The sequence below is a fragment of the Trichechus manatus genome, unplaced genomic scaffold, assembly GCF_000243295.1.
Source record: "Trichechus manatus latirostris isolate Lorelei unplaced genomic scaffold, TriManLat1.0 scaffold00012, whole genome shotgun sequence".
Taxonomy (NCBI): domain Eukaryota; kingdom Metazoa; phylum Chordata; class Mammalia; order Sirenia; family Trichechidae; genus Trichechus; species Trichechus manatus.
The window spans coordinates 470,785-493,570 of NW_004443948.1; the positions used below are offsets into that span (position 1 = coordinate 470,785).

The 22,786-nt window shown below is 39.6% G+C and overlaps 2 protein-coding genes across 3 annotated transcripts in view; one reads left to right on the forward strand and one right to left on the reverse strand.

Annotated features, from left to right (window-relative positions):
• The window catches only part of ARL13B (ADP ribosylation factor like GTPase 13B), a 99,640-nt gene extending 85,757 nt beyond the window's left edge, over positions 1-13,883 (reverse strand). For both annotated transcript variants that reach the window (XM_023726625.1, XM_023726624.1), the window contains exon 1: positions 13,540-13,883. In XM_023726625.1, coding sequence (XP_023582393.1) covers positions 13,540-13,598 — 59 coding nt within the window. In that variant the 5' untranslated portion in view covers positions 13,599-13,883. The remainder of the gene's footprint in view (positions 1-13,539) is intronic.
• Positions 13,884-20,631: 6,748 nt separating this feature from the next.
• PROS1 (protein S) overlaps positions 20,632-22,786 on the forward strand; it is a 103,622-nt gene continuing 101,467 nt past the window's right edge. Inside the window, exon 1 of the mRNA XM_004371330.3 lies at positions 20,632-20,853. Coding sequence (XP_004371387.2) covers positions 20,748-20,853 — 106 coding nt within the window. The 5' untranslated portion in view covers positions 20,632-20,747. The remainder of the gene's footprint in view (positions 20,854-22,786) is intronic.

A 22,786-nucleotide genomic window follows, 5' to 3' on the forward strand; every position in this document is an offset into this window, starting at 1 on the left:
CTGGTCTCATCCCTTCGGGAGCAAGGGAGAATGAAGAGAACAGGATACAAGGAAAAGATTAGTCCGAAGGACTAACTGTCCACAGCTACCAAGGCCTCCACCGGACTGAGTCAAGTAGAGCTAGATGGTGCCCAGCTACCACCGACTGCTCCAACCAGGATCACAACAGAGGGTTCTGGACAGAGCTGAAGAAGGATGTAGAGCATAATTCTAATGCACAAAAAAAAAGACCAGATTTACTGGCCTAAAGGAGACTGAAGAAACCCCAAGAGTATGGCCCCCAGACACCCTTTTAGCTCAGTGGTGAAGTCACCTCTGAGGTTCACTGTTCAGACTGGGAGTGGACAGCCCTGTAAAACCAAATGAGACTAACGAGGTACAGGAGCCCAGTGACAAGGGCCAGAAAGCAGAAGGGGACAAGGAAGCTGGTGATAGAGAACCTAAGGTTGAGTAAGGGTATTGCTGATGTGTTGTGAGATTGTTAACCATTGTCACAGGGCAACATTTGTAGTAATTGTTAAATGAGAAACTATTTTGTTCTGTAAGCCTTCATCTTAAGTCAGAATAACAGCACAATTCAAAGAGCATAGTCAATGGCACTGAACTGTGCATGTAGAAATTATTGAAATGGTGTATCTTTGGCTATGTGTATTTTCAGCAAAAAAAAAAAAAATGTTGATACGTTAGAGGGTTAATATGTTGTGGGGTTGTTAGCCAATGTCATAACACAACATGTGTACTTCTGTTTCATTGGAAAGCATTTGTTCTGTAAGCCTTCACCTGAAGTACAATAAAAAAAAATTAAATTAAATTAAAAAGTTAAAAAATGGGCAAAGGATATGAACAGGTACTTTGCTAAAGAAGACATTCAGGTGACTAACAGACACAAGAAGAAATGCTCATGATCATTCGGCATTAGAGAAATCCAAATCAAAACTACTATGAGATACCATCTCACCCCAACAAGGCTAGCATTAATACAAAAGCATCAAATAATAAATGCTGGAGAGGTTGTGGAGAGGCTGGAACACTTATACACTGTTGGTGGGAATGTAAAATGGTACAACCACTTTGGAAATCAATTTGGCGCTTCTGTAAAAAGCTAGAAATAGAAGTACCATGCGATCCAGTAATCCCGCTCCTTCGAATATATCCTACAGATATAAGAATCGTCACACGAGTAGATATATGCATACCCATGTTCACTGCAGCACTGTTCACAATAGCAAAAAGATGGAAACAAACTGGGTGCCCATCAACGGATGAATGGATATAGAAATTATGGTATAGTCACACAATGGAATACTACGCAATGATAAAGAACAATGATGAATCCATGAAACATAACATGCAGGAATCTGGAAGGCATTATGCGGAGTGAATTCAGTCAGTCACAAAAGAACAAATATTGTATAAGACCACTATTATAAGAACTCAAAAAAGTTTTAAACACAGAATAAAACATTTTTTGATGGTTACGAGGGTGGGAAGGGAGGGAGAGCGTTACTCACTAACTAGATAGTAGACAAGAATCATCTTAGGTGAAGGGAAGGACAGTACACACTACAGGGGAGGTCAGCACAACTGGACTAAACCAAAGCTAAGAAGTTTCCTGAATACAACCAAACACTTTGAGGGACAGAGTAGCAGGGGTGAGGGTCTGCGGGCCATGCTTTCAGGGGACATTCAGGTCAATTGGCATAACAAAGTTTATTAAGAAAATGTTCTACATCCTACTTTGGTGACTGGCATCGGGGGTCTTAAATGCTAGAGAGCGGACATCTAAGATGCATCCATTGGCCCCAACCCACCTGGAGTAAAGGAGAATGAAGAACACCAAAGACATAAGGAAAGTATTAGCCCAAGAGACAGAAAGGGCCGCATAAACCAGAGACTGCATCAGCCTGAGACCAGACCAAAATGGTGCACAGCTACCACCAATGACCTCCCTGACAGGGAACACAACAGAGAGTCCCTGATGGAGCAAGAGAAAAATGGGGTGCAGAACTCAAATTCAAGTAAAAAGACCAGACTTAATAGTCTGACTGAGACTCGAGGAGCCCCAGAAAGCACAGCTATCCGACTCTGTCAACCCAGAACTAAAACCATTCCCAAGGCCAACTCTTCAGACAAAGATTAGACTGGACTATGGGACATAAAATGATACTCGTGAAGAGTGTGCTTCTTAGCTCAAGTAGATACATAAGACTAAATGGGTAGCTCCTGTCCGGAGATGAGATGAGAAGGCAGATAGGGTCAGGAGTCGGTTGAATGGACACGGGAAATCAGGGGTGGAAAGGAGGAGTGTGCTGTCACAGTAAACGAAGAGCAATTATGGCCACATAACAATGTATGTATACATTTTTGTATGAGAGACTAACTTAAATTGTAAACTTTCACTTACTTAAAGTACAACAATAAAGTAAAATAATAAAAAAATGCAGATGTCATTATAGCTTTTAAAAATATGGTAAATCGTTACTGATTGAGAACTGCTGGTTGGGATACTGTATGACAACAGAAAGATGGAAGATTATCTAAGTCTTTTAGTCTTATGATAACTTACCAAATACATTAGACTTTCAAATTGAAAAAAATAATAACGTTTTACCCATTGTCGTTGAGTCAATTCTGACTCACAGTTCCCTACAGGACAGAGTAGAACTGCTCTACAGCATTTCCAAGGCTGCATGTAATCTTTACGGAAGGAGACTGCCCCATCTTTCTTCTGTAATAGTGTCTTGGGTTTACAAAAGTTGACACTAACAATGAAAGCAATCATTTAGTCATTCAGTCAGATGGTCATTCAATAAAAGAAGATTAGGCATTGCGAACATAAGAATACCTAAGATACGGCTTCTACCCTAAAGTGCTTACACTCTAGTAAGGGCAACTGAAACATAAACAAATACTAATACATTATGACACTATGATAATTTTAAAAATTCCACCTACATACACAAGACGCTAAAGAAATACAGAGCAAGGGATCTTAATCCAGCCTAGAGATAGGGGAAATGGTCAGGGAAGTGCCTTACACAAGGTGATATCTAAGCTAAGCTCTTACAGTGAAGAAGTCTGCCAAGCAAGAGGAAGACTGAAATAGAATGAAGATGAAAGGCTTCCACAGAGAACACTGTACAAAAAGGCACCACACCAAGGAGGTGAAAATTGGGAGGTAGTGTGAGCTGATAAACCCAGGGGTTAAGAGTACGCATCAGATGAGCAGCATTAAACAAAATAACACACTTGTTAGATTCATGCATAATCATAACTCAATACACTAAGCATTAAGTCTAAAGGGAACTTGGCATAGTTTTACTTGAGATACCAGTATTATCAAATAGTTAATAATGTGACCTTCCCAGAAGTGATCAATTCACTCTTAATACATATGGTTATCCCTAGTGTCTCATTACATACCAAACGAGAAAGGCTATGTGGAAAAAAGGCTCTGTAGTATCATAAGATTTACAGTATTCCTGTGCTACTGATAAGTTACATAATAGGGATTGTGGTAACTCTGATATACAGCCATAAACTTGGTGTTAGAGAGACCTCATTTCAAGTTCCAGATTTGCCATTCCCAAGCTATATGACCTGGAAGATATTACTTAACTTCTCAGAATTTCTTCAGTAAAATAAAGATAATGACAATACACATCCAACAGGGTCGTGGTGAAAAATAAGACAATACAAGTAACATACACAGTGCCTGTGGCACGCAACAAGTACTCAACCAATAGTTAAACTTACTACAGCATAAAGTTTAATAAAAAGTCCAAGAGGTGATACCAGAGAGATCGGCTGGAGCTGGATTATGGAGGAACATTCAAGAACAAGGGTGCTGTCTCACTCACTGTTACAGTCTGAAGCGGGCGGAGAGATGTAGACAGGGTTTATGAGTCACATAAGTGGTAGTTTAAACCATGAGAACGGATGAAAGCACAGAGAGTGCAGGAGGGAGAAGAGCCAGGGACAGGGGAGCATGGAACCCCAAGAACCTCTGAATAAACTCTTAAATTTGTGGTCAGAGAGAAACAAGGAGACTAAAGAAATGGCAATGCCGGGAACAGTTTCCAAAAGGGTAAAGAGATGAACAATATCAAATACTGTAGAACAATATCAAATACTGAAAAGTTTTATAAAATAGAAGTATGCCTTTGGTAATTACCCCAAATTAAGTACCTCATAACTAAAGGCTCTCAGCTTTTCCCAAACCCTACAATAGCCAACACTTTGAATTTATACAGCATGTCTTGATAGTTCAAAGCTATTTTACCCTGTCATTTATCTTCTACTGTCGTGCAAGTAGAGTAGGTACACGTTACTCCAGATTACAGTGATACTAAGAAGTTGGTCAACAGTAGTTTCCATAGAAAGCTTAAATACAATGGTTTGTAATAATAATTATTATAATATTAAAGAATTACTTGAGCATTTTTGTTTATCCTAAAATTTACACACATTTATACACACACACCAAATCAGGTAGCCCTTTCTGGCTGCTTTACTTCAAGATATTGTGGAATCTTCCCCCCATATTTAGGCCCACTCCAATCATAACCTACCTCCTTCACTGTACAGAAGGTAGAACAACTGCCTAGTAGCTGGTAAATTGTTTTTGTTGTTAAATGCCATCAAGTTCGCTCCAGCTCACAGCGTATCTATGTTTAACAGAATGAAAAGGTACCCTCTTCTGTGCCATCCTCACAATCATTGCTATGTCTGAGCCCATTGTTGCAGCCACTGTATCAATCCATCTCCTTGAGGGTTTTCCTCATTTTCACTGACCCTCTACTTTACTAAGCATGATGTTCTTCTCCAGGGGTTGGTCTCTCCTGATTACATGTCCAAAGTAAGTGAGACGAAGTCTTGCCATTCTCACTTCTAAGGAGCATTCTGGCTGTACTTCCTCCAAGACAGATTTATTTGTTCTTCTAGCAGTCTATGATACATTCAATATTCTTCACCAACACCATACTCCAAATGTGTCAATTTTTCTTCCATCTTCCTTTTTCATTGTCCAGTTTTGCATGCATATAAGGCAACTGAAAATACCATGACTTGGGTCAGGCTCACCTTACTTCTCAAAGAGACATCTTTGCTTTTTAAGATTTTGGAGAAATCCTTTGCAGCAGATTTGTTCAATGCAATACGTTGTCTGATTTTTTGACTGCTGCTTCCATGGGCATTGATTGTGGGTTCAAGTAAAATGAAATCCTTGACAGCTTCAATATTTTCCCTGTTTATCCTGACATTGCTTATTGGTCCAGTTGTGAGGATTTTTGCTTTCTTTATGTTGAAGTGTAATCTATACTGAAGATTATAGTCTTTGATCTTCAAGTCATCTTCACTTTTGGCAAGCGAGGTTGCATCATCTGCATATTGCAGGTTGTTAGAGTCTTCCTCCAATGCTGATGCCATGCTCTTTTTCATATTGTCCAGCTTCTCTAATTATTTACTCAGCATACAAATTGAAAAAATATGGTGAAAGGATACAACCCTGATGCACACCTTTTCCAATTTTAAACCAGGCAGTATCCCCTAACCACCTCTTGACCTAAGTACAGGTTCCCTATGACCACAACTAAGTGTTTCAAAATTCTCATTCTTCGCAATGTTTTCCACAATTTGCTATGACTCACACAGTGGAATGCCTTTGCGTAGTCAATAAAATACAGATACAAATAAATATATTTCTGGTAGTCGCTACTTTCAGTCAAGCTCCATCTAGTACCAGCAATGATATTCCTCGTTATACGTCCTCTTCTGAATCTAGCTTGAATTTCTGGTAGTTTCATGTCAATGTACGACTGCAGTTGTTTTTGACTTCTCTCCAGCAAAATTCTGCTAACGTGTGACATTAATGGCATTGTTTGATAATTTCTCCATTCTACTGGATCACCTTTCTTTGGAATGGGCACGAATATGGATCTCTTCCAGTCAGCTGGCCAGGTAGCTGTCTTCCAAATGTACTGGCATAGCTGAATGAGTGCTTCCAGCGTAGATTGATTAAGATCATGAATCCCAAGCTGTTGATAAAAATCTAACTTTATTCTAACCAGAATCAAGTCCAAACTCTGCAGCCTTCTCTCCTGCCACTCTTCCAGCCAGCCCACAACTCTCTGGATTCTGCCAGGCCTTCCCGACCATCCTTGACCCTGGTGGCAAAGTGATTAAGAGTTCTGCTGCTAACCAAAGGGTCGGCAGTTCGAATCCACCAAGCACTCCTTGGAAACCCTATGGGGCAGTTCTACTCTGTCCTATAGGGTCACTATGAGCCAGAATCGACTCGATGGCAATGGGTGTGTACACCTTAACTATCTCAAGCAAATTTTCAGTCTCCTCTACTACAGCCACTTAATCAACTCTATAGCCTCAGTATCAAATGTACCATGCACACAGTAGACATCTTTACCGAATGAAACACCAAAAATACATTTTCTGATTCTCCATTTACTAAGTAAAATTAAAATATAAGTTTAATATGCTGAGTGAAATAAGTCAATCACTAAAGGGCAAATACTGTACGAGACCACTATTATGAAAAGGTTTACACATAGCAAGAGACAATCTTTGATGGTTACAAAGAAGGGGAGGGTGGGGAGGGAAAAACACTAACTAGATAGTAGATAAGTGGTAACTTTGGTGAAGGGTAAGACAGTGCACCATACCGGGGAAGGCAGCACAACTTGACCAAGGCAAAGTCATAGAAGCTTCATAGACACATCCAAACTCCCTGAGGGATTGAGTTACTGGTCTGAGGGCTGGGGATCATGATCTCAGGGGACATCTAGTCAATTGGCACATCATAGTTTATAAAGAAAATATTCTACATCTGACTATGGTGAGTAGCGTCCGAGGTCTTAAAAGCCTGTGAGCGGCCATTTAAGACGCATCTACTGGTCGACCCCAGCTGGAGCAAAGGAGAATGAAGAAAATCAAAGACACAAGATCAGTCCAAAGGACTAATGGACCACAACTACCACAACCTTCACCAGACTAAGCCCAGAACATCTAGATGGTGCCCGGCTACCACCACTGAGAGGTTCACATACAGAGCGGGAGAAAAATGTAGAACAAAATTCAAATTTACAAAAAAAAAGACCAGACTTGCTTGTCTGACAGAGACTGGAGAAACCTCGGGAGTATGGCCCTCAGACACCGTTTTAACTCTACTGAAGTCACTCCAGAGGTTCACCCTTCAGCCAAAGATTAGACATGTCTAAAGGCAAACAAATGGAGCTCTGGTGGTGTTGTAGTTAAGAACTTAGCTGCTAATAAAAAGCTCGGCAGTTGGAATCCACCAGCTGCTCCTTGGAAACCCTATGGGGCAGTTCTACTCTGTCCTATAGGGCTGTTATAAGTCAGAATCAACTCAACAGCAAAGGATTTTTAAAAGCAAACAATAACACACGTGAGGAACATGCTTTGTAGTTCAATCGTGTATACGAGACTAAATGGGCACACAAGCCCAAAAGCAAAGATGAGAAGGCAGAAAGGGACAGGAAAACTGGACGAATAGAAACAGGGAAGCTGGGGTGGAGAATGAGAGTGTTGACGCATTCAAGGGTTGGCAACCAATGTCACAAAACAATTTGTGTATTATTTGTTTAATGAGAAACTAATTTGTTCTGTAAACTTTTCACCTAAAGTACAAAAAAAAAATTAAAATAAAAAAATATATAATTTTAAGTTGATAAAGTACTGTTATGAATTTAATTCATATAAATCTTCACCTCAAAGTAACAGTTCAATATTAGAGAATTTAATTAAAATCACGTCTTCATACATCAAATTGGCTGAAATTTACTGAAAAAGCTCATATGCTCATGGTTTCAAGGTAATAATTAACAGTGGGAAGAGTTAAAAAGCTAAGTAATTCTGAATTTGAAAAAAAAAAAAAGGTAGGGATTAAGAGAGTTTAAGGGGTTGACTGGAGTCCCTGTGGCACAGTGGTTAAGAGCTTGGCTATTAAGCAAAAGATTGGCGGTTTGAATCCACCAGCTGCTCCTTGGAAACCCAATGGGGCAGTTCTACTTTGTCCTATAGGGTCGTTATGAGTCAGAATTGACTCAATAGCAACTGGTTTGGTTTTTGGTTTAAGAGGCTGACTGGACAGCAGATAACAACAAAGGCCTGTCTTATATAATTTTAGCTATTTGCATCATAAAGCAAAGTCTTCTATACTCCACGGCCTAGTATTTGATGTTACTCAAATGAACATAGAGCATACAGGACCCCAAAAGTGAGTACATGAGTGTATCATATCTCAGGTCCCCTTTTTATGCAAAAAATATACAAAATAATACATCAGAAAAAGCAACATGGTATTGGAGAGTGCTAAACCTGGACTAAGAAAACATTTGCATTCTGAATCTTTTGTGAGTAACATTATTGCAATCATTTAAACAACTGCAGGTTTAAACTTCCTTGGCAGATAATACAGCAAATGAAATAGATCAAATAGATGAAAACTATTTCTAACTTCAAAAATATTATACAAGTCTAAGATAAAATATATCACTAAAAACATTAAAAAGTGAATTTCAACACATCAAATTGGTATTTATTACCTAAAATATTTAAAACTACATGGATCAAGTTCTAAGTTTTAAAAGTAACCTAAACACATTTTATGATATATGTGTGAATGAAACAACTTACCCAAAAAATCATAAGAATGAAAAAATTTACCAAAAAAAAAAAAATTATGGTGTGATTTTAGTGCACAAGTGCACTATTTTCTGATTATTTTGAGTAGGGTTGTACAGCCTAGCATAATATTACATCAAAATCACTATCTACACTTACTGAGCACTCATAAATAGAGGGAGCATCAAACCTGGTGATCATATGCTAGTTTTAAAGTCTTGATCAAGTGAAATTCTTAGTATCAGTTTTTTCAGCTCTAAAGTATAAGGGGTCGAATCAGATTATCTCTAGGCACCTTTCTATCCGAAAATTCCATGATTCTTACTATGTGTAAGCAAGATGTTGTGGGAGGATGGAAAGAAATATACGACATTCCAGTTCTGCATACAGCACATCAGATAATCCTTTCTAATCTGTATGTCCTGCTTAATTAGGGAGTTACAAACTCAGCAGTTTCTATCAATGGTCTAAAAATTCCAGTTGTATTTATTGAGAACAGCCCCAATGAAAAAGTTCATACACAGATGACGTACCATGTCACAGTATGCTTTACTAGACACCACACTGATGTACACAAAACATTGATCCACATTGCTTAGTGTGACAGCTGAGTCTCTTCTTTTAGGCTTAGTCACAATAAACAATAATTCACTAGTAAGTTCCAAGTAAAGTTCTGGTGGGCTGAATTGTGACTCTGACAAACATAGATGGACAAGAAACTAGTTCAAGGTAGTGCTTATCTCTGGGGAGGGATGGGTGAAGATGAATAGGATGGTTGGAGCTTCAAGGATTTATTACCTATTTCTTTAAAAAAAAAAAGATTGAAATCAAGGAAATAGAAACTAAAGCAGATAGCATTTTCACCTTAACCTGGCAAAGACAAAAATATTATGACTCCCCATTTTTTGAAGGGAAGTGGTACCCTCCTTCACTGCTGACAGGAGTATAAATTTGGTAAAATAAAATACTTTTTGAAGAGGAATTCGGCAATATGTATCAAATACTTTAAACTTTTTCATACCATTTGACTCAGAATTCCATTTCCAAAGATTTATATATGGATGCTCACCAAAGCACTGTGGATAATAGTGAAACATTATAAACATTCAAAATATTTAATAACAGGAATGATTAAATACAATGTTAATTTTCTTAGTTTTAATCATTGTGCTATGGCCAAAATAAAACATCAAAAAAGAAAAAACCCACTATACTGTACTACATCTTTAGAAGCAATCACTTATATGTGGAGTACTGGTATTTAGATTATTCAAGATTAACTAGCTTGAAAATCTAGGTTCAAGTTCCGACTAAAAACCAAAACCCATTGCCTTCAAGCTGATCCCAATTCATAGTGACCCTACAGGACGGAGTAGAACTGCCCCATACGGCTTCCAAGGAGCAGCTGGTGGATTCAAACTGCTGACCTTCTGGTTAGCACCCGAACACTTAACCACTGCACCACCAGGGCTCCCAGGTTCTGGCTACTGGATAACAATCACAAGTGCAATTCTAACTCTGACTGCCTTCTTGAATTGCTTGGCATCCTGTTTCTGATTTCTGACCAAAACTGGTATCTTAACACTTGATCTCTGACTCCTGCCTTGTCTTTTTCACCTGTTCTGAATACTAAATCCAATCCCTGATTTCCACTCTCTAAGAATATACTCATTGGGAGAGAGAGCATCTAAGTGAAGGCAGGTGGGTAATTCCAAAGGGTACAGAATCTGTTAGATAAATCAGCAAAATAATCTCAGAACATATTGTATTAATAATCATTCATTACTTTCTCTCACACACACACGCCTCACATTTGCAAACACATCTTCATAAAAAATACAAACATGAAGAGGAATCTCAATGAGGAACCTTGTTATTGTTGTTGTTAGTTGCTGTTGAGTCAATCTCAACTCACAGTGACCCCCAGGGTACAGAGTAGAACTGCACTTTATAGGATTTTCAAGGCTGTAACCTTTCAAAAACAGATCGCCAGACCTTACTTCTGAGGCACTTCTGGGTGGGTGTGAACCACCAACCTTTCCATTAGTAGGCCATTGCTTAACCATCTGCACCACCCAGGTACTCCTCTATGAAGAACAGCATAGCCTAAACCTCTAAACATTCTTTAGAAAGCATAAAGACAATACTCAAAGAAGAAACTTCTCTTGAAAAAAATACAGAACACCACATCAGAAAAGCATACATTTTTATTGTTTTTACAACCCATTTGTGCTCACCTCTAATTTATTTCAGAAAAATAAGTGGAACTCTCTTCAAATGTTGCTTACGTTAGGATCATTATTGCTAAGCGGTGATCAAACTACATACAAAATTTAGTAAATATTCAGTCACCATTACAGACCAGTCATAGAACAAGGTTACTTAAAAGTATAGGTGTAATCTAATTTGTTTTCAAGTCTTTTGACAGTTAACTCTATCCAGCAATGAGAGATGTTTACCTAGGCATTATCTAGATCAACAAATTCCAACAGAAATAGAATGAGAACCAAATACCAAAGTTTAAATTTTCCAGTAGCTGTGTTAAAAAGTGATATTAATTTTAATAATATATTTTATTTAATCCAATATATGCAAAAGTTATTTCAACATGTAATCAAATTTAAAAAAAAAATGAGATATTTTACTTTTTCTTTGGCATACTAAGTCTTCAAAATTCAGTATATATTATATGTTTATAGCATCTCTGTTTGGATTAGCCACATTTCAAATGCTGAAAAGCCATGTGTGGCTAGTCACTACCCTATTAGAGAGTACAAATCTAGATGTTATTAAAGACAGTACACTCTAAATTATACAGCTGGATTTCAATTTTGCTGTATTAATAAAATCTAATTATCCATTCTCCTTGGAAATCAGTATATTCTCCTTTCTCCGAAATCTGTCTTTTCTTTAAGCAAATCATCTCAGAGATTATACTACAGATGCTAAGAAAAGCAGATACTAAGAATGATGAATTAAATCGAAAATTCCCTGGGACTGCAAACTTTTTTGAGTATTTTTAGTCCTTTTTTTTTTTTGCACTTTAGATGCAGGTTTATAGAACAAATAGTTCCTCATTAAACAGTTAGTACAAATATTGTTTTATGACAATGGTTAACAACCCCATGACATGTCAACACTGTCCCTTCTCAGCCTTAGGTTCCCTATTACCAGCCTTCCTGTCCCCTCCTGCCTTCTAGTCCTTGTCCCAGGACTGTTGTGCCCCATTAGTCTTGTTTTGTTTTATGAGGCTGTCTAATCTTCAGCTGAACGGCGAACCTCGGGAGTTACTTCTTTACTGAGCTAAAAGGGTGTCCAGGGGCCATACTCTCGGGGTTTCTCTAGTCCCTTGTCAGGCCATTAAGTCTGGTCTTTTTTGTGAGTTAGAATTTTATTCTACATTTTTCTCCAGCTCTGTCTGGGACCCTCTGTTGTGATCCCTGTCAAAGCAGTCAGTGGTGGTAGCCCGGCACCATCTAGTTGTACTGGACTCAGTCTGGTGGAGGCCGTGGTAGTTGTGGTCCATTAGTCGTGTTTTTAGTTCTTAAGAGGACATATGAGATAATGCCCTCTTTTAAAAATCAAATACATTTTAAAAATGCAGACTCAAAGAAAAACATGAGGTGCCACCTATTATGTCTGTCACTCAAGTCTTAGTAGAGACTCTGGGAATCAGACCAAAGTGTGATTAAAACAAACAAATCAGTCTACACACCCAAACACATCTTCGACCCTTAGAATAGATCATATTACTTATATTTAAATAGTGAATGCTTTGCATTGCTTCAGATATTACGTTATCCAACACAATGAAGAGTGAACAATAAAATCTAGTTAGTTAATAGTGAACCTCAAAATTTCAGTTAAAGCAAGTTCATTTTCCAAATGTAGACATGTATTTTCATTATAATACATGTGTAGGTTTTCAGATTCATTCATGAAAGGATGGTTCATCCTTACAGCAAATGCTATTGAAATGTTAATGAAAATAAAATAAAAACCCTTTGCAATGTTCTACCTTTGGCCTAATTCTGGAGTAGAACTATATAAAGTCAACATTATTTATAGAGTAAAAAACTCAAGGTCTCTTAACAGGTTGGGCCACCGGGTTTTAAACGCATCCTTTTCACTTCTTTCTAACACAGTGCCTAGCACACGGTATATACTCAACAAATGTCTGTTGACTGAATGAATATCAAGTAAAGTAACAGATCAAGTAAAAGGCAAAAAATATTAATACGTCTAGCTTTTCAAAATGAAATATTAAGAAGTGGACTCTTTCAATTAAGAGTCCATACGAAAATGAAACCTACACTAGTCTAGTAAACACTTCTCTGTTATTCTCATTTAATACAACACCCCTAAAACAAAGATATTATCATCCCCATTTAACATATAAGGAAGGTGAGGCCCAAATGGTTAAATCATATAATTTAGTGGAGCCAGATTTCAAGCCCAAGTCCTCCAACAAAACCGTGTGTGTGGGTGTATGTGTTGGCAAGGGATGTGTGGATGTTGCTTCAGAGGGAAAACACAACAGTTTCCAACTACACAGATTCACAAACACACACAAACACTCACAACTTAAGAAATTCGAAGCCATTTAAATACTGCTTATTTATAATAATATTTAGTGGAATTAAATAATAAGCAATGTTGTTAAGAACTTCTCTCAAAGGCAACCAGGCAATAAGGCTGCATTCACCTTAAAACATCTCTCCCTCCCGGGACAAAAACCAAGGCAGGCTGGGAGCGAAAGCATCCCCCGTGGCCTAGGAGAGACTCGTCTTGGGGCTGAGAGAGGCGGCGCCCCACCCGGCCCCACTGGGGCAGTCGTCCCCAAACCCCGGGACGGCGCTAGGCGACCCGGCTCCAGCCTACCTGACGGGTTCCCGCCACCGCTTGAGCCAGCTGCAGCAATTGGCCATCAGACTGAACATCTCAGGCCGCTGCTCCCGCCGCCTCCCATTCGAGCCCGGAGCGGGGATGGGCCCCTGACTGCTCCAGGCCAAGTCCCGGGGGGCGCCGCCGCTCCGAAGAGACCCTGAAGCGGCCAGGCCCAGAGGAGAGGTTGCGAAGGAGTTGAAGGCTACTGGTCGGTGCACCAAGCCCTGCTACCCGCGCCGGTCCGCTAGCGGACGACGACAACCCTCCTCCCCGAAGACCGCCGGGCCAGAGGCGCAGATACCCAGGAGCGAAGATAGCGGAGTCCGACCAAAGAAAACCCCCGCCTCCGCGTGCTGACGTTTCTACGCGGCGCGGAAGATCCTCCCCAAGCCCCGCCCATGAGCTTCTCCAGTTATTATTCGAGGGCCCGCGGTGGGGGCTTCTGAGTGGCTGAAGGAGCCCAGCGCCCCGCCCATGCCAGAGAAGTGGAAGGAAGAATGGGGCGTGGTCTAAGTGAAGGGGGCGGAGCTCGAGGTTCTCGTAACCCGGCAACAGGAGCGTCCAGAGATAAACTGAGGGATCTGAGTCTCATCCCAGGTGCTGGGATCTATTTGTATAAAAACCAAGGATGCTGTTCGTCTGTCTCCAATATCCCCAACCGAGATCCAGGGAGCTCATATCTTGTGTCGTCTTTTGTTTTGTTTTATGAAGCAGGGATTGTAATCCTCTGTGATTCCGTCAATCTTTGGCAGCACAAGTACAGCGTATTGCCTCTATACTCTGGGGCAATTATCATAAGTTGAGGACTAGGAAAAAAAAACTCGTTTACAAAATTATCTCAATAGTTCAGATAACAGTGACGTTTTAATCTGTATAATGGTTATCACTGTCTATCACATAAAATATGAAATGGAATTGTATATTTACCGTAGGGGGTTATGATTACAAAAAAAAATATGCTCACTGTAGGAAAGGTGAAAAACATTGAAAAGGGAACAAGATGAAGAAAGTAAGATCTCAAACTCACCACTCAAAGATACCCAGTGTTAACATTCTGATATGTTTTTCACAGACTTTTTAGATACATAGATTGTTAGCTACTTGGTTTCCCCAAGATGAAAATGGTGTTCTATAGGCTGTTTAATAACATATTTTATTCTATTTAAAAATATATGTAATATTTGCATTTTTATTCTCTCGAGAAGAAATGACAAGTACCTCCTACAGGAAAACAAAAAAGTGCTTCCCCAATATGTAGGGACCTACCTATGTGTCCAGCCAATTTCCACTTAAATATATAGTTTCAAATTCTGGTAAGAGGGAGGGCACTGGCAAGTCTAGTGTATCCAGGGAAAATAATGGTCTGTGGCTAAATAGACCTAAATTTAAAATTAGTCTCTCTCCTTTACTAATTTATGTGACCCTAAATTGAACTCTTAAATAGCAGATTACAGATATATATACATATATATACATATATAGCAGATTACTCTTACATATACGGATTACTGTCTCTGAGTCCAAGTACCCCATCCAAATAACCTATCTGTAAAGTGAGAATGAGAATGCCTACTTTGCAGGATTGTTGGATGATTAAACGAGAGAAATAAAGTTCTAGTGCAGTTTCTGACAAATCACAGATAGCAGATTTTGAAATTGGTGTCACCCATCCTGTCAATGTTTATGGCACGTATTGTTCTACTTCTTTCTTCAAATGGCCAGAAAGCTTACTCATCTATCTCAGTACCCTGCCTTGATAACCTCATTTTTTTTCCCCAATTGCTCAATGCTATATGAGCTCTAGCCTTGAGCAATTGGGGGAAAAAAAAATGTGTGTCAACTTAGCTAGGCCCTGATTCCCAGTATTGTGTGGTTGTCCACCATTTTGTGATCTTATGACATTATCCTATGTGTTGTAAATCCTAACCTCTGTGATGTTAATAAACCAGGATTAGAGGCAGTTATGTCAATGAGACAGGACTCAATCTACAGGATTAGGTTGTATCTTGAGTCAATTCTTTAATCATGGCCTCAGTTCCTAAAACCAACAAGATAGAACTGCAGTTCTATTCCATTATTCCTAGCTGCAGTATCCAGGGGCTCGGGCCTCCTTTAAATAGTCTAATTTTTATCAAAGTAAATGCTTTGGGCCCCATGAGACACTCAGGGCATCGAGGTGGTGCCCGATGTTATATGACCTCTAAACTGGAACCCTGGTGACACAGTGGTTAATAGCTTGGCTGTTAACCAAAAGTTTGGCAGTTTGAGTCCACCAGCTTATGGGGCAGTTCTGGTCTGTCCTATAGGGTCACTATGGGTCAGAATCAAATCAATCACACACAACAACAATATGACCTCTACTGGTTGCTATGAGTCGGAATTGACTCGATGGCAACAGGTTTGGTTTGGTTTTGTGGTTTTGGTTGGTTTTCCTACGTGAACTCGCCCTTCCTCATCAGTGCCAGATGCTACCTCTACCCAGACTGTCCCATCCATACATTAAAATACCTTTAGATGATACTTTCACAACTTTTCCTCCCTTCCTGTCATCCCTGTCTCTTTATATTTTCCAATATATCAAGAAGTCTACCTCCCCTTTTCCACGGTTAACTACTTTCCTCGTATTTTGACAACCATCTTTTTCAATTTCTCTTAAATTCTGTTGCTTCAATTATTTCTTCTTGACCCAATATCTTAAATATATCCCTTCCCATTTTATCCTAGCTCTTTGTTTACACTCTCCAGGGTAGAGATGGGGATAGGAGAGCAAGACAGGTAAGGCCACAATTTACTATAATCCCAATTTTGTACTTTCCTGTTGACTACTTTCAAAACCAAACATCTTAAATTGCTGGTGCCCAAATTCTAAATCTCTATTTTTACTGCTCACTCTTATCAGTTTACTCTGATTGGGCTTCTGTCCCATCAAACTATTCCAGATGTATTTTTTTCAATATAACCTGTCTTCTTAACTTAAGAAGTGGTCCACAATTCTCCATGCTCTCACTTTCATTGATATGCTAATCATAGAAGCTTGTGTTGACAGGACCCCTGGAGGTGCAGTGGTTAAAGCGATCAACTGCTAACCAAAAGGTCAATGCTTTGAAATCACCGGCTCCACGGGAGAAAGATGCGGCAATCTACTTCTATAAAGATTTACAGGCTTGGAAACCCTATGAGGGTGGTGACAGTGGGTTTTTGTTTTTTGTTTTTTTAGTGGGTGTTGACTTTGAGGTACTATAAAATCAAAACAGCAAGGAATGCTGAGCCAACACATGGAAGACCACTGCTTGGAATGTCATGCAGACTTGCAGTGGCCTTTCAGTGAGTAAGAAATAAAATATTGTTATCTTAAACTGTGATTTGGGAGCTGTTTTTACCACAGGATAATCTAGCCTATTCTGAAGAATGAAAATAGCTGTGCTGCCATCATTCTACATAAGACTCTGATTACATCTCCCAGGGCTATTGAAATAACATTCTGATTACATTGCACATGCAGGTTGCCTCATAGGTGGTCCTAAAATCCCAAGCAGCCACAAGACTACTAGGATAAGGACCACAACCAGTAGCATCAACCCCTCTATGGGTGCTACGCCCACCTAGTGAGACTGAATAGTACACACGGGACACTTACAAAATGTTGGCAAATGAAAGTCATTTACAGAAAACGGACAGCAAACAACAGGAACAGTTGCACGGTGAGCCTGTCCCCACTAGGCTCAAAAGACTGTGCGTGTGGGATGGAGACTACGAGTGCCCACGACATGTCATAGGAGGGACCCAGAAGTCCCTCCCTCAGCCAGTTTTATCCTCCAGGGGCTATGTGACTCACTGCACAGAGCACAATCATAGATTTTTTGGCCTGATCACCAGAGGAGGGCGATACGGATGGACATCTGGGTGCCAGTCCAGAATTGTATCTGTTTAGCCCTGTTGCTTCTTTGGACAAAATATTGGGCTTCAATGTGGTCTATTGTTTGTCCTGAACCCTAAGAATTCTAGCAGGGGGATGTATGGGGGAGAACTATAATCACTGGGCTGTCCAAAAGACTGCCTCCTTCCACTAATGTTACATCCAGTCTTTCCCTGCTCTGGGGTTGGAGGAGAAGGCAGATATTAAACATAATAAGTAAATTAGACAATACAGTATATTAGTAGAAGATGATAAGGAGAAATGTAAAACTAGGTAAGGCAATATTTTAAAAAGAGTGGAAACGGTATGCTTTACCGAAAAGGCCACGTCTGAGCAAGGACTTAAAGGAGATGAAGGAGTGAGCCATGTGGGCATATTGGGGAACAACATTAGAAAGACAAAACAGTAAGTGCAAACCTTCTAAGATGGGACCATGTCTTGAATATTCCAGGAATGGGAATGGCTGAGTGAAAAGGAGCCCTCGTGGTGCAGTGGTTAAGCTCTCGGCTGCTAACCAAAAGCTCAGTGGTTCAAATCTACCAGCTCCTCTTCGGGAAAAAGACGTGTCAGTCTGCTTCCGTAAAGATTACAGCCTTGGAAACCCTATGCGGCAGTTCTGCTCTGTCCTATAGGATTGCTATGAGTCGGAGGCAACTCTAAGGCAAGGGGAGTGAAGAGGAGAGAATAGGTCACAGAAGCACCAGGAGTCCGGATTTCTTAAGGTCTCAGAGGCCATTGTAAGGACTTGCACTTTTATTTTGTAGGGTTTGGAACAGAGAAATGACATAAACTGACAAATTTTAGGATTACTTTAGACCCTGAGTTGAGAGTAGATTGAACAGGCAAGAGTAGAATCAGGGAGATCAGACAGGAGACTATTGCAATAATTCAGGTGAGAGATTATGGTGCTTAGGACCAGCCAGTGAGGGTGATGAGAAGTAGTCAGATTCATGATATGTTTTGGATTGGATTTTCCTGATGGAATAGTCATACGATATGAGATAAGTCAAGGACAACTCCAAAGTTTTTTATCATGAGCAATTAGAAGAGTGGGGCAGGTATTATCTGAGACTGCAGATAATTAATGGAGCAAGTTTTGGGAGTAGATGTTAAATTTTGAATGTATTTTAGCTATACAGTTAGAATTGTACTGAAAACAAATTTTGGCTGAATACAATTGACGAAGTGTTAATATTTGGCTAAAGTCAGATGTCACCATCACAGAGTGACTTCTGAGAACAATTTAAAACTTAAATTTTAATCCAAAGGTATATCAGTAAATTTTATTATTAAACATTTCAGTGGATTTTTTAAAGTTTGACATTACAGTGTAGGACACCCAATTTTTCAGTACTGACAATATCACTGGCACTGTGGTGCATACTTGTGTGAAAAAGATACTTTCAACCAAAATCTCTGGAAAAGCAAGATTATTTTTTAGATACCTTGTGTTTCTCTAACATTTCTTTTTTTCTTTGTACTCTTTATATTCTTTTTATGCCTAGGTTGGAGATGATTTTGTTCTGGATCTCGTCTGATGCTGTTGACTCATGATTTTGTAGGTTTTCCCTCCTTGTGAAATTTAAGATTCCAAAGTTGATATTCTACTCTTAATTCTTCCTCAAAAGATGAAGAGATTCCCAAAGGGGACTTTTACTTGAAAGACAAATACAGGTAGTCCCTGACTTACTTTGGGGTTCTGTTCCATCAACTCTGTCGCCTGTTCTGACGTAAGTCAAATACATTCTTTTTTTAGTTTTCATTATTGCATTTTATTATCAGTATCGTTATAAATACGATCTTTATTTGTCTGTGGTGGTTGGAAACATTACATAAAAACTTTCAGATATATTTTAACATTCTGTGTAGTACATACTACTAAGATTTACAAAAAAAAAAACAGACGGTGGTAAGTTCGGTTTGTCATAGTACGTCGTAAGTCCGAGACTAATTAAGTATAGTACTTAAAAGTTATTTTGTTTAATGTTAAGTATGCTAGCACAACAAATAATTCTACAAAGATATGAATTGTACTTATAAGTAAATCACTTAAGAATGGGGATGAAGTGGTGAAAGGAATGACATGGTGGAGGCCAGAGTCACACAAACCAAGAAGGATGATAATTTAAAGACGGGAGGGGTCATAGATATATTCGTAACTCTTTCTTGGATGCGTGAATGAAAATTCCCCAGTCCCTACTCTTACCAGAAAAAAAAAAGTGACTCTAATCAGCTTCCATCCAGCTGGAACTTTCTATGAAATATTATCTGCCTGTTGAATTTCACTCACACATAGGAACTCCATTTATATTTTCATTCAGGCAAAAATAATAAAATAATAGTAAATGTACATTGAGTAATTACTATTTAATACACATTCATTGCTTTACATGTTACCCCTTAAATCCTGACATCAAGGCTATTATTATCCCCATTTTACAGATGTCACAACTGAGGCTTAGAGAGGTTAAAAGATTTGCGGCAGGTCACACAGTATAAAGCAGCGTACTAAGACTTGAACCCAAGCAATTTAGCGCCAAAGGCAACCTTAAACAGTAGCATATTTCAAATGCGTATGCCCAAGGACAAAAACTAGAATATGGAAAAACCAAAACGAGCTGTTTCAAGATGATGGCATTTGAAACATTCTCTCCCCTTCCCCAAACATTATTTACTATGTATAGTTTTTTACACCATAAATGCAAGAACAAAATTAAAATGTTGACGATCAAAACCATCCCTTAGGCTTCCCTAGCCTACATAGATCTTCATTTGTTTATAGGTTCTGGCTGAATATCCTAATCCTCAACGTCAGTCTCTCACGAATTCTCCTTCTGAGCCAGGAGACCCCCGTGTCCTCTGAGTCTTCAAAGTTCTCTTGGCCACCTAGCCTCCCACCCTAGTCTTGCAGCTCACTCCGTTTTTACTGCGTGTCCCTGGTCCCGTGAGCTTCAGAAACTTCACATTCAGAGAACCGCAACGAAACGCTGGAACTCAGGGATGAGCAAGGAAGGATGTCTCCACAGTGTTTACTAGGCCTCCAACATTCGCCTGCCACCCTACCCCCAGCTCCAGAGAAATTTCCAGGAAATGTTCTCGTTATCACTCCCCTCCCCGGACTGGGGGCTGGGAGCGGGCGGTCCCCTCCGCCCCCAGCGCGGTCTGTTCTGTCGGCGCTCGCTCACGCGCCGCCGCGGCGCAGTCCTCAGCGAGTGGCGCCCGGACCCGCAGCTCCGCCGCGCGCAGAGCTCTCAGGTTTCGCCGCGCAGCCCCACCGTCCCCGCGCATGCTTCAGCGCGCTTCAGCCCGCTTCGCAATGAGGGTCCCAGGTGGGCGCTGCGCGGCGCTGCTGGCGTGCCTCACCTTAGTGCTTTCTGTCTCAGAGGCAAACTGTGAGTAATCAACAACGTCTTTTCTTCTAGTAACGCCAACTTAACTATGTGTCCTTGTTGGTTGGATTTTCTTCTCTAGGTCTGCAGCCTCCTAGGAAGTTTCCTGTAAGTCCCTATAGCCACCCGGCCGATGGAAGCAGCCGTGGATCTAGGGGGCAGTGTAATGGTGGGGCAGGGTCAATGTTTACCCTGCTCTGGGAACCATACAGGACAGATGCAACAAACTGGGTGACACCAAGTATCAGTGAAGGAATTAGAAAACCTACCTATTTCCCCTCAACAGCTGAAGTTCCCAGTCTGGACAAGGATGAGCACATTCCAGCAGGGAGTGAAAGGCAACCCACTGTGTCTACCCTTTGTACAAGAGACTGCCCACAAACAACACCCCCTTCCTGCAGCCTCCCTTTTGCAATTTCTGGACTTTGAGCTTGATTGGCTTGTTTCACATTGACAGACTGACAAACGAACTGTTTTAGGGTGACTGAGGGTTTACATAGCAGTAGGAAAATGTCATTTTCTAACTTTGATATCAAAAGGACTGTTAAATACTGTACATACAGATCATTTTGTACTGAGGATTTTTGACACTGAGTGCTGCTGATCTGAGATCGTGGCATGAATTCTTTGTACTTTATCTTAGTATTTCCAGTTCTTTATGTTCCCATGGCTGAATTCAAGGCAAGGTGTTGAGCTTTTCTGAAAAATACATGAGGACTATCAAGGCATTTAGTACATTTTAGTTGTCAGTTAATTCATGTCTTTTATAAAGCTTAAGCAAGTTCATTGTTTAAAAATGCTTACTTGTGCTATGTTTTATTTTCAGGAATTGGCATAGGAAAGGTCAACTCTGAATTACAGATAACTTCTAGGCTTCCTAGGTTCCAAAATAAACTTTTCAAAGATTCCAGGAGAGTTAAATAGGGGTTTACTAAAATTCTACTATTTTTTACTAATTAGTGATCAAAATGAAATTCTAATTTAAAGACTAAACCATTATTCGTTGACGTTATGTTAAAGAGCTACAATGGCAGAACTTTATTATTCAAGTTCCTATCGTGTGGAGGAGCCCTGGTGACACAGTGGTTAAGAGCTTGTCTGCTAATCAAAAGGTCAGCAGTTCAAATCCAGCAGCCACACTTTGGAAACCCTATGGGGCAGTTCTACTCTGTCCTATGGGGTTGCTAAAAGTCGGAATTGACTTGATGGCAACGGTTTTTTTTTTTTAATCATTATGTGGACTATATGCACTAACATGTTATCTATTTAGTTCATTTGGACAATCAAATACTTGCCTGGTAACCAGTGTTTTGAAGAGGAAAAGGAGCAGAAAAAAGTGGCTTGCCACACTTACTGCTGGTCATCACAGGAATTCACTAGGCCCTTTCTTTTTGTAGAGATTCTTACATTTTTACTGACTCTAGGCAGAGTTAAAAATGTGTGTGTGTGTGTGTGTGTGTGTGTGTATTATGCACAATATTTAAACCCTGTAAATGGAGAATTATATTCTATAAAAATAAACATTGATAAAGTAAATTAATTTTACAAGTATATGACAGGTAGAATAGTTGACCTTGTAATGTCTTCATTTAAATAAGTATGGTAGCTTAACTGAATTAAAAATCATCTCTGTTTTACTGCTGAGGAAACTGAGATACAGATGGGGTTTTTTTACTCTCTAAGATATGAAGTTTGAAATAGAACTCTAAATACTCTATTGGTAATCCATTATTTAGTCCATAGAAACACAGTTCCCATATAAAGAAAAATTTTTACAAATCATAGACTTATAGTTTGGAGGCAGGTGTTAGAAATCATCTAGTTCAACTTCATTTAATAATGAAGAAAATGTTCAGAGATGTTAACTGACTTTGCAAAGTTATATGACACATTTACATATTTAAAAGAAATTTTTACTTTCCATTTGACTTTTTGA